The following is a 12,466-nucleotide window of genomic DNA, read 5'->3' on the forward strand; positions in this document are numbered from 1 at the left end:
ACAGCAGAGACTCGTCTTGCAGCACGGCTGCTCCTTGTGAACATCAGCAACTGGTACTTGGCAGAGGGAAGGCTGGACAGGGGCTGGATTTTGTCTCCAGCGCCCTCTGCGCTGTCGCCTCTGCAGCTGCTGAGGCTGCGGGGGCTCTGCCGCTCCGCCTCGGGGTGGGGCTGGGGGAGCACGCCTGACGTGCAGAGGCGGGCTGTCGGCAGCTCTGACGGGGGAGGGAGGGCAGGTGGAGTTGTCCTGGCTGCGCAGGCCTTGGGAACTCCTGGCGGGAGGGCTGTGCCCAGCCATCAGGGCCTGGCGGGCACAGGTCAGGCCAGGCGCCCAGGTGCAGTGGCCCGGCTCTCCACAGGGAGATTCAGAGGCCGAGAGGCTACCCGCCCCCACCCCCAGCACCCAGCACCGCAACCCTAGTGTTCCCGTGGTTGCTTGTGGAGTCTGCCAAGGCTCCCGTCTGTGCTCTCTGGGAAAGGGCTGTTCCCACGTCAGGGCGGCTGTCAGCAGCCAGGGCCCAGCCTCTGGGGCACTGGGTCAGCAGCCTCCTGGGCCGTGGCCTAGGGGCTTGCTGGGCCTTCGGTGGCAGCTCTGCCACTGGTGACCAGATGTCAGTAGTTAAACCAGGCCCAGCCTCAGGCTCTTCCTGCGCCAACATCCCTGCCCCAGGCTGAGTGGCAGTGGTGGCCTTCAGCGGGGGTGACCAGGGAGCAGACCCTCGGTTCCAACACCACCTCTGTCCTGAGCAACCACTCGCTTCTCTGGGCCTGATCTGTGACCCCTGGCACTGCATCTGCGGGTGCCTTGCCTGTCCCCTCAGGGGGTGACGTGGAACTGACACCCGGCACACGAGGCAGGGACACTGCCGGGCACTGACTGTGCCACAGGGCAGCGATGACGAATATTCACACCACCAGGCGTTGCTCACAGAATGTTTCAGTCAAATGCCGGCGGAACCTAAAGTCCGTCAGCATCTGGGAGGCAGAGAGGCAGAGACCCCCGTCCCTGAGGACACCCCAAGCCCCCAGTCTCGAGGCGCCCCCTCACCTGGGCCATCTTCTCCAGCCTAGCCTTGACGTCTGCCAGCTCCAGCTGGGCCTCCTGGAGCTTGGTTTTCAGCTTTTGGTTTTCAGTCAGGGCGTTCTCGTAGAGCTGGGGGAGTAAGCCATCAGGTCACCTCCGAGGGAGCAGGGCCGAGGGGCAAGGGGGGGGCTGCCAGAATCACTGGTGCGGGCACCCAGGGAACAACAGGCATCCAGCTGACTGGTCTCCTGCTTCCCATCACTGTACCCCGGGCAACCCCCCATGCTCCACGGGGCCCCTGCAAACTGCACCTGGCGGGTATACCCTGCAGGTGCTAGGCTCCCCGCACACTCAGGCACCAGAACGGTGCACAGAAGGTCTCACCCAGAGGAGCAGCCAGGAGCCCGGGGGAGTCACTGTCACTTTGTCACTTCAGCACAGTCTCTACTTCATCAGGACTGGGCTCACTGTCCCCCCCGGGGGAGACTGTGGCCCAGGGACAGGGACATAGCACAGGACCCTACCTTCTTGTAGTCCCTGCCGCTGCTCTCTTCCCCGCGGCTGGTCAGCGTGGCCAGGCGGGCCTCCCGGGCCTCCCGGCGGGCTCTCGCTGAGGCCCGGTCACCGTAGGAGTCGCTGGTGGCAGGATTGCTACCCCCAGACTCCAACCTGCAGGATACACGTGGGGGACACATGGGAGGTCAGAGCAGCCCTGAGAACATGGCGGGGACGGGGGGAGCTGAGGGCAGAAAGCCTGTCCAGAGAAGCACTTGGGAGCCCAGCCAGACACATGTGCCCACCCCTTCCTTGAACCCCGAGCTGTCTCTGCTTCTCGGGCATCAGGGTGAAGCTGCCAGCATGGGGAGGAGGCCATTGCTGGCCAAGAATGGAGCTGACTTGAAAAACAGGCAGTTTGGACCCAAAGGCTGACTTAACTCCGGGAGCTTCTCAAATTCACTCAGGGTGGAACTGCTCCCTCAAGAGTGTGCTTTCCAAAGCAGCGTTTCCTGGGTATCAGCAGCTCTGGGTGGGTGACTCCAGGGCCCTGCCGGTGACTCACAGACACGGGGACTTGGAGCTGCAGGCCAGCTGGGGGACAGTGGCCACTGGGCCTCAGCCCTGCGGGGCAGCAGCCGGGTCATGCACGTGTGGGCCCCTCCACTCCGCTTTCCGCAGAAGACCTGCGTGGAGGGGCTCCGTGTCCTCAAGCAGCTCAGCTCTCAGACCTGGGGGGGCTTTCGTCCCAGCGTCTCTGGCAGGGCCCTCAGGGAGGGTCCCCCAGCTATGGCCTGTGAACGGACAACTAGCACCCTGATCCTCAACACCAGTTCGTGTTTTTATGGGACTTGGCTCTTTCCAAGCTAAAATGTGGCGCGTGAAACGGCTCTGCACCCTCGCACCGGGGTACTTTGAAGGGTCACACGGGGGGACTAACACCTCAGGCCTCTGTCTGGTGGCAGCTCCGGCCACAGTGTGTGTGTGGGGGGGTGAGCTGAGCAAGTATGAGGAGACACGGAGTTCCTAGGATGTCAGCAGCCACTTCTTAGTAAGTCCTACAACCATCTTCTCATCTTCTAAAAAAATGTTGTCAACAGAAATATCTTCGTTGATCTTCCTGATTTCAAAAGCAACACGTGCTTGTACAAAAACAAGTACCAAAGCATCTCAAACAGGAGGGGAGAGCCACCTGCCACCCTGCCCAAGGAACAGGCCGGGAGCAGTCCAGCGTGGACGCCGCCAGGGGTCACCCACGCAGAGGCGTCAGAAGGCTTCTGTGAGTTCAGACGAGGCGCACGCTTTTCAGCTCTCCCTCCTCCCCACCTTGTCCTGGGACTGCAGGCACCCCTCTCACTCCACGTGAACAAAGGCAGGCTGAGCACTTTTCACCGACTGAAGTCCTCTGCCCTGAGGCTGCAAGGCAACCTGTCCTCCAGAGAGGAACACGCTCGCTGCACGGGGCAGCGAGTGTGCTCGGTGTCACAGGGAGAGGCCAGCAGCTCAGGGTGCGTGTGCAGCTACTGCACTAGGGTGCGTCTTAGAAGCGGGGCCACCGCACTCTGATGCCGATGCCGAGCCCCTGCACAGAGATGGCTCAGTTCTTCCCCGCCCAGGAGCCGGGCTGTGTCACCGCGCTTCATTTCAGTGTTTGGAATCGCCAGGGAGGTCAGGGCTTCGGTTCTGTCTGTTCTGACCGCCGCCCCTAGCCGCCCCGACCTGTCGGGCCACACAGCAGGAGGCTGCAGAGGTTTCTCCCACTCTGCCTTTTGTCTGTTTATGGTGGCTTTCACTAGCTAAGATTCCTGATTTTATATAACTTTGGCGATTTTTATCTTTATGGTATCATGCTTGGGAAGGTCTTTCCTATCTATATACAGATTATAGACTCTTCCATGACTTTTGTAGTGAAATCTTTCTGTCTTAAAAATTGTAGTCCATCTGAAGTAGGTTTTCCCGTTGTCTTATTGTCCTGTTTTTGCTATGGTCTGCGGAAGGAGCTATTTCCCCAGCCAGTTGCTTGTCCACCTGACCCTGGGGTTCTCGAGTCACCTCACTCACGACTTGTCGGCACCACCCTGTGTCCCACGGACCTGCCTGCTCTTGAACGGGCACCACTGGTTTAGTGTCTCTGGTGCCCGAGCACGTGTCGAAGTCTGCAGAGAAGTCTCTTTTCACAGGTGGTCGTTACAATGTAACGGTTCACAAGACGTAAACTAGAGGAAAACGCCACGTTCCCCCAATTGTGCAAAACGCACTTTCTGTATCCACAGCGGGTGCCAGTGAGAGGTCAGCTGAGGGCGAACTGGCATCTTCTGCCGGGCAGGTTTGCACACGCTGAGATACACCAGCAGGGAAGAGCCGGTGCAGTTGCCAAACGGGCAGCAGGCCCGCCGCCCACCGGCTCCCACAACCGCCCCGCCCCGCAGCCTGCTGACTTCCCCGTGGAGCCATGGCGGGCATGGAGAGCCTCAGACTCACGGCCCCAGCGCCTCTGCCGTTTCTCTCCGAGTCTTTGGGGAGACGGGCTCTGGGCCCGTGGAGAGCAGGCGGAAAGTGACGGAGGAGCGGTCCCCGGGCTCTGACAGTGTTCCCGAGGGTCTCAGCCCTTACAAGTCAGGCCTCCATTCACCCTGATGGATCACTGAGCACCCCCAGGCGGGGACTGTGCGAGGCCCTGTCCCACTCGGCGACCGCTGCCCCTGTGGAAGCCCGGGCTGCACTGGGGGGAGGGGCGGGAGGCAGGAGGGGAGACGTCTGAATGGCTGTGGCAGCCGTGGAAACGGAGAGGACATGAGGGACACACAGACTGCAAGAGCCAAGCTCTCCCGGACGCGCGCTCATGCTCCCGGGTCCGGCATGCATGTGAGCTCTCCCGGAAGCGCGCTCAGGCTCCCAGGTTCGGCATGCGTGTGAGCTGTCCCGGACGCGCACTCACACTCACGGGTTCGGCATGCGTGTGAGACGGGTCGTTCTTACCTGGAGAGCCTTTCGTGCTAGACACAGGAAAAGACAAAAACAAAACGGAACACAGGTCAAAGGCCAGCATTCACGAGGGACGGGCGTTCGTTTCCCTTTACAAACGCACTTTCCAAGTCAGACGTTGCAACTGCGCTGGGGAGGACGGGGTGCAGCTCGCCCTGCTGCGCCTGGGGCTCTGCCCCGGTGCCCGGGAGGCGGCAGAGTATGGACCTTGCAGACCTGCCCCCACCCCCTCGCTCTCCAGAGTGAGTGGGCATGGCCTCAGTACCTGCTCTTATTTTCCTTTGGGTTACAACCCAGCCCTGCTGCGAGTGAGCATCAACCCCAGGACAGTGCCCGGCCTTCCCCCAGGTCTGCAGGACGGCAGAGGAGGGGACAGGCCCCCTCACCCAGGGCCCCAGGACGGCGTGAAGAGCTCTGGGGCTCAGAGGAAGGCCTTCCGGGTGCACACGGGCACGGGGTCGCGGCAGGCAAACCGCAGACACGGCCACGCCTGTGCTTCACCTGTATGTTTAGTCGTGGGGGACCTCCACCCTCCTAGCTCCACTTTTTTAAAAAAGAACTCAGGCAAAACCCCAGCGGCATTGAACACATGTCTTTCTTTCCTTCTTTCCTCTCTCGAGGTATTAACAACAAACTCCTCAAGGACAGAAAAGGAGGAGGAGGAGGAGGAAGGCCCCGACAACCCACATGATGAGGAAGGACCTGTGAGCCATCGAGGAGTTGCCGATGCCTCTTGCTGAAGTGTCCATCAGTGACCTGGGACACGCCTGACAGCCACACGCCCCACCCCTGCTGCCCACCGGGAAGACTGAGCGGGTGGCAGTTCTCCGTGGGGCAGAAGAGATGGAAGCTGCTGGGCACCAGCACAGACACAGGACATAGGGAGACAGGGAAGGATGAGCCACAGCCCAGATTCCAGAAATGCTCCAAAGCCAAGGGGCGGGCTCCTTCCTTCCCTGCCTCTCAAAACTCACCCACAAAAACCGCCGCGGCGGGGCCTGTTTCCAACAAAAGAGCAGGGCGAAGGTCGCCATCGGGCCAGAAGGCAGCCCCGGGAAGGGGCAGACCAGGCTGGTTTTCATTTGTGAAATGTGTACGGCTCAGAAAACACCAGAGGCTGGCTCAGAAAAACCCCACAAAAGCCCCCAACTGGAACGTCCCTCGGGGTTCGGGAAGGCACATCACTGAAACCAAGCCCCTCTGACAAGTCTAAAACGAGACCGCGGCTCTGGAAAGCTGGGCCCGAGGGAGCAGAAGGGGACCAGTCATGTGTCTCCTGCCAGGACCCGGAGGAGCCAGGCCCAACCCCACAGCGATGGGAAAGGCCCTGCTGACATTTCCCCGCAGAGGAAGCCGGCCAGAGGACATTTCACGCCGCATCCCTGTGCACTGGCCGGGCCAGGGGGCAGGCCGAACTATTCTGGGTGGCCTCAGGGAACCAGCCCTCCTGCCGGGCCCTGGTGAGCAAGCCAGCGGGTGTGGCTCAGCGGGGCAGTTCGGATCTTCAGGGCTTGCAGACCCGGTTCCCCCCCCCCCCCACAGTGGACCGAAAACGAGCACCTCTGTGACAGTGGAGTGTAAGGGTCGCTCTGGCCGCTTGGACGTGGCTGGGTGGCCTGGAGCCAAAAAGGGGCCCCCTTTGAGACTCAAGCAGCCGGGGTTCTCGGGAAACAGGCCACCTGGCTCCTGCACCATTTGGAGACACACCCGGCGGCACAGACGCTTTCGAGATCCACGGAAAGGCGTGGCAGCGTGGCCCGGGCCACTAGGCCGTGCAGGGCGCTTTTCCCACACGTGAGAACGAGCGTTTTCTTGACGGGGAGCTTTCTTCCGTGGTGCATACAGTCACCGGCTCAAGCTCCACCCACATCCCCGAGGACTCCATGCCCAAGCCCCCGTTCCTGACTGCAAAGCTCTGGCGTCTGGGCGCGGCCCGGCTCTGCTGCGTGTCCTGCGCAGGCCTCCCCCGAGGCTCAGAGGCAGGATCAGCTTCTCCGCTCACTCTGGCTGTTGGCAGAGCCCAGGCTCTGTGGCCGGATCCCGTGGGTCCCTGGTCTGTGCTGGCTGTTGGCCCGTGGAGTGGTGCCCACCCACCTCTCCCAGCGCGGCTGGGCTTCCCTTCTGCCACCAGCTGGGAAACCCTCCCTGACAGTCGACTGTGCCCAGTGGCAGTCCTGGGACAGCTGCCACGTCACACTCACGGGCTCTGGGGACGAGGCTGGGACACGGCTGGGGAGCCATTTCAGAAGCCCCACACCACCAGGACCCCTACAAAAGAGGTCCCGGTCCACCCGTGACTCCCTCCGTGTGAGGCTTTCACGAGCATGCCTGCCCGACTGCAGTGGGGCGGCCGCAGAGCGGCACTCAGCCCGGCTGTGAGCAGGTGTGTGCATGGGAGCGCACACCGGTAGCACATACCGGTTCCGTGGCCTCAGGTAGTGATGTCACCCTCTCTATAACACGGGCAGCGCCCTCCTGTTTCCTGCCTCTCAGCCCTGCCTGGGGGAAGGGCTCGGTTATTGCAGATTCTGGTAGTCCGGGCTCATTCCTGCGCCCCCTGTGTGACCCACCCTCCGCCAGCCTGCCCGCCCACCTGGTGAGGCTCACTTGGTGGCTGACTCAGGGCTGTGTCAGCGACTTTCACGAGGAGTCTGACACACCTGTGGCCTCTGCCCCCCACTGGGCAGCTGGCTGCGCTGGCAGCCGAGGTGCAGAGTCTGGGGCTGTGGAACCAGCAGGGCACGGGCAGAGGCCCGAAGGGGCTGAGATAGGGGGACGGGCAGGCGCAGCCGCCCTGCTGTTTGTTTTGTCCCCTCGGGCTGTGGACCGTGATCACCAGCCGGTCCCCGAGCATTATGAGGATGAGGAAAAGAAGGAAAAACACACGGCAAAACGGTGCTGAATAACACGGGCACGTCCGTCTTCCAAAGCAAGCTGCCCCCGGTCACACGGCTTGTTCTGTACGGAAAACAAAAATAAAACCAGGACCGTCCAACTCCCCATGGACCCTGAACTGCCCCCCTGAGTCTCTGTGATCTCTGGGAGCTGAGCCTGCTACTGTGATGGAGGCTGACAACCAGCCCACCACCCACCAGCCCAATGTCAGGCCGTGCCGGGGAGCGTACTGGTGGCCCTGCCCAGGGCGCACAGCGCGTGTCCGCCTGCCGCCAACACCCCCAGCTTATCCCCGGCTCTTTCCTTCAGCTCCCCAGACGAGCCTGCCCCTCCCCGGCATAATTACAAATGCCAGTCTTCAGTCCGTAATTTTCTCCCGCACGGCAGACTGACTGCTTTCCGGGCCCCCCACCCCGAGCGTCCCGAAGGGCCCCTCACTCAGCATCGGACAGTGAGATTGCCGCCCACTCAGCTCCCGGGGCCTCCTGCGCGCTGCCTGTGCTGAGCCCATGGGACCGCAGACTGAGGCGTGACCGCTCGCTGACACTTGTGGAGCGGATGGGAAGCCCGAGACACCAGTGGCGGCGCTCAGACAGAAACACTGGCGGACAGACGGCACCCTCAGCAAGCCTGTTCGCCCAAAGGCCTCTCGGCCCCTGACAGCGGGTGACAGAGAGGGGCCCAGGGTGAGTGGGTTCCGGGCCTGTGGTGCCCAGAGCGAGCCTGCAGGGCTGAGCCTGCACCGGAGGGTGTCCCCGCCACGGCGCATGGGCCGGGCACCACCCTCTGCCAGGCCGCTGTGCGCCCCCTTCACACCAGTGGCTTCAGTGTTGCACACTGGGTGTGCCCTGGACTGAGGCTCATGCTCCCACACTAGCAAACAACTTGAGCACGCCGACCCACGACTCCCTGATCCCTGCTCTTCCAGGCGACTTGAGAACAGTTACCCACGTGGGCGGACCGGTCTCCAAGTTAACAGGATTTATGAACTCGAGACCCAGCACTGTGCACAGCGAGGAAAGCCCAGAGCTGAAGGCGCCGCACGATCGGCTGCTGTCGTGTGATGGTGGGAAGTGATGCCAAAGGGAACTTCTGGGCCGACAGTGAGGCCAGCGCCTTGTCCGAGGGGCAGAGTGGCGCCGCAGCTCCGCACAGACACCCGCCAGAGCCCAGGCCAGCGCGCGAGGGGCTGTGCTGTGGGGCCGGAGCTCAGGGGCCTGGCATCTGAGACTGGAGGGGTGCGCACCAGGCCTCGGTGGGGCCGGGCCTCTGCTGGACAGACAAGGGTGGCCTTTTCCCAGTGGGCGGGGCCTCCTGCAGCAGCAGAGCTTGGCGTTCAGAGAAGGAGGAGCATTTCTGCTGGAGAAAGTGCGCACACACTGTCTTCCGTGTGGAAGAGGTTTTTCAGGAAGGGGATCCTGGCTGCACAATCGGGGCAAATGTGAGCTTTTTAGGTTGAAAAGCGTCCTAGGTCCACTGGGCACAGAAACACGGACCACAGGGTCGCGCACGCCTCTAGGGCTGCTGGGAGACACAGGGTACGGCTGCAGAGGCAGGCGGTTTTCCAGGGACTGATCATCGGCTGCATGTTTTCTTGTTAAAATAGCACTTGTCTGGTGGCAGCACGTAGCCTGTCCGCTGCCTGGCTTCTCAGACAGGTGTCCACACAGCCCCTCCTGTAGCCTCTGCAAAGGACGCTTCCCTCACATGGACATGGGCCTCTCCAGGCCCTTTAGCAACAGTGAGGAGGAACCAGGACTTGCATCCCCAGCGATGGAGTAGGGCCTGGAGGCCACACCCCTTTAACTCTCGAGTCTCCCATCACAAGCCACACGCCGGCCTCCCGACCTTACCTCTGCTATGTCAGGCCCTGGCACCTGCTGCCGAGGTTGCTGAGGCCCCACGGACCCTTCTGCTCCCTGCTATGCAGACACAGCCCCCGCTCCTGCCACGTCTGACCTCAGGCCCCCCCAGCGCCCCAGACCTTGCCTGTCCTTGCCGACCCTCACGTGTCCCTAACCTTCAGACACAGTCAAACAGAACGCTGGCACTGCTGCCCACTGCCTCCCGGCAGGGTGATGCTGGGGGCTGCGGCTCTCCTGCGTACCTGTTTTCCCACCAGTAAACCAGAGGCCGCGGCCCCCACCGGTCAGGGAGCCAGAGTGAAGGGCCTGTTCAGGCCCGGCCTCCTGGGTGCAGTGCTCCCGGTTCTGTTGCCTTGGGCTGTTCGGAACCCCACTCCGGCCTGTGCCTTGTGATGCTGGGCCACAGCACTTCACACAGCAGCAAATGACTTGTTTGGGAGCCCCTGACGGAAGGGGCAGCCCTAGGACGGGCTGCAGAGGGGTCTCGGCAGGGAAAGCTCAGCCACAAGGGACTCATGGGTGTCCGCCACCTGCAGCACAGTCTCAGGCCACCCGCATGTGGGCCCAGTGAGCTGACCTGTCACTGACCTGCGTGGCTTGGCTCCCTCCAGCCCAGACCCAAACATTTGCCCCATTGTGGCCTGTCTGACGGGCCAGGGCACAGTGGGAACACGGTGCGAAGGTGGATGGTGGCTGCTGGACCGAGGCAGGTGACTGTGGAACCCGACTCCAGAGAAGTGGGGACGGGAACCAGCTGTCACCACGTGGACCAGGCTGTGCTTGCCAGGCACCATGGGTGTCCTGGGACAATGGGTGATGCGTGAACCAATGTTAACGGGGCTCCCGACGTGGAAAGCACCATGGGCTTGTGGGAGGACAGTGGGACAAGGCCAACGTGGGTGCAGGACAGGCTCGGTTTTGAGGACCTCAAGTGGTAGCCACCAGGAAACAGCCACAGCCGCTGGGGAGCATGTGGTGGCTCCTCGGAAAGATGCACCGGCCCTGGGGCGGCTGCCCTAGTGCCAGGGACACGTGGAGGGACTTGTGTCTCAACAGCTTTACAGTGGGGGCTTCAGGACCTGGGCACTGACACCCTGCTGGAGTCCGAGCCCAGCCCGCCGCACCAGACGCCACCCACAGGGGCACGAGTCACGGGGATGTGCAGGGCCCCTGCGGTCGGCCTACAGGCGCTTTCTGCACAGCCGCCCACAGCCCCTGCCTGCACTCCGCTGGCTCCTGCCCCAGCAGGGGCTGCTGGCCGAGTGCCGCAGGTGTCCCCAGGAGACACGGGCCGCAGGGCACGCCAGTTGTGACCCTCCGCCCGGGACATGCTGCCCAGCAGGCAGCAGTGGCTTCCCTGGCTCACGAAGCGTGTTTCCTGGTGGCTGGGGAGGAAGATGGCAGCTGCCTGACCCCGGGCGCACACTGTCCAGGGGTGTCACTGGTGGGCTCAGAACTGCACACAGCCCCAGGGACGTTGGGGGCCTTCTCTCTCCACAACGCAGCGTGGACCCTCGAGACCCAGGACAGGGGACTACACACGGCTGTGCCACGCAGAAAAGGCCAGTGAGACACGGGCACGAGAATGCCAAACTCTCTCCCCCAACCAGTCGACGCCTGTGAGTGCAGGGCTCCCGTGCAGGCCTGGAGGCACGTGGGACTCTGCCACCTCTGGGCCAGGACACGAGTGACTGTCACCCCTCAGGCAGCCCCAGGGCCTCAGAGGTTCTATGTCTTCTGCCCCGACTCCCTCAGCCCTGAAAAGCCTGGCGGCCCCCAGCCGTTGTCCCCATCCGCAGCCCCTGCCCAGCCCCCGGCCACGCACACGGAGAAGAGACCAACTTACTCGGAGCGTCTTGGCGGTCGGGGAGGGAGATGCAGGGGGGGAGTCGGACGCAGACTTCCTGCTCCGCGGGAACTCCTTGCTCCGGGTGTACAGAGAGGACATGGCTCCCGCGCCCGAGGCGGCTCAGGGCTGGGCAGAGCGATGCAGAGAAGCCAGGCTGCTGAGTGCAGCCCGCAGCCCCTGGCAGGGTGAGGCGTGGCCCCCAGGACACCCGGCTCGTAGTCACGGCTGGGGCGGGGCAGAGCCTGACAGCTGTGCCTGGCCAAGCCCGGCTTCCCCAAGATCACCGCTCACAGAGCCCAGGTCCCTGATGACGGCAGGTCTGGTCTCGAGGACACGAACTGGGGTCCTGCTGGGGACGCGCGTGGTGGCCAGCGCCACTCACCCAGGGGAAGACACACACCAGGAGAGCACGCTGACCTCCCTGAGCCTGCCCCTGGGGCCGGACGGGGCCAGCAATGGCCACGAAAAACTGAGGGTAAGCAAAGCAAGAGCCAAAACAACTTGAGTCAGGACCCGGGAGTCTGTGAGGACCCAGGAGTCAGTGAGGAAGCAGCTGGAGCAGCAAGCCGCTCTGACACACCCGCCCTCGGTCGCACGCCTCCCCCTTCTGCTTTCCGACGTTCCAGACCCTGCTCGATCGGCCAGGAATGCTGGAGCCTGGCCAAGGGCAAAGATCCGCTTTCCACCACTAGTCGCTGCCACTTGTAGGGGAGAAGGCGCAGCCTCCGGGGCCACGGGGCTAGGGGTGCACCCGGGTAGACCCCGCCCTCAAAGCAGGCACCGCTCGCTCTACTGCAGCGACGAGCCCCCTCCATGACGAAGCCCAGACAGACATGCAATCAGAGCCTGCGTGGGCCTTCAGGTTCCATCCCAGCAGCTTGTCACCCAGCTGCCCGGGAAGCCAGGCAAACCAAAACTGGGGTCCCGCTCAGGGAGGACTTGTCTCTGAAACCCCACGAGGAGGGAGGTGACATAGGCACGGGGGAGGGGCAGGGACAGCAGGACCCAGGACTGAGTCCCCCACTGTGAACATTAGGGTTAAAAAGAAAGGAGTTTATTTGCTTGGCATGGAGGGCTTTGGAATTTGACCTTGAAAGCATGGCCCACACGACTATCCCCGCCCCCCACTTCTGGCCAGAGCTTCCCAAGCCTGTGGTCACCCCCAGAGCACCAGCTGACCTCTCGGACCCCTTCCCATGTGACATTCACACCTTCCCCTCTAACCGGCAGTGCAGGCCACTCTGTCTCCGGGAGCGACCTTTCGTGAGGTCAGAGCAGGGGAGGAGGTTGGTGACTTGGGGTGGGTCTAAGGGACTCAGGTGGGAGGGGCTTCTCAGGGGTTCCAACTCCGCCA

General features: G+C 62.9%; 1 protein-coding gene across 7 annotated transcripts in view; it reads right to left on the reverse strand.

Moving 5' to 3' along the window:
• Window positions 1–12,466, reverse strand: part of PPP1R12B (protein phosphatase 1 regulatory subunit 12B) — an 84,098-nt gene that overhangs the window by 11,753 nt on the left and 59,879 nt on the right. For 5 of the 7 annotated variants that reach the window (XM_053913312.1, XM_053913311.1, XM_053913313.2 and 2 more), the window contains exons 19-21: window positions 4,498–4,514; window positions 1,548–1,692; window positions 1,048–1,152 (exon numbers count right to left, since the gene is read on the reverse strand). In XM_053913312.1, coding sequence (XP_053769287.1) covers window positions 1,048–1,152; window positions 1,548–1,692; window positions 4,498–4,514 — 267 coding nt within the window. Of the gene's footprint in view, window positions 1–1,047; window positions 1,153–1,547; window positions 1,693–4,497; window positions 4,515–6,276; window positions 7,462–11,109; window positions 11,763–12,466 lie in introns of those variants that run through there. The other 2 variants (XM_053913320.2, XM_053913314.1) reach the window with 2 other exon arrangements.

Source organism: Desmodus rotundus, chromosome 10 (genome assembly GCF_022682495.2).
Source record: "Desmodus rotundus isolate HL8 chromosome 10, HLdesRot8A.1, whole genome shotgun sequence".
Taxonomy (NCBI): Eukaryota; Metazoa; Chordata; class Mammalia; order Chiroptera; family Phyllostomidae; genus Desmodus; species Desmodus rotundus.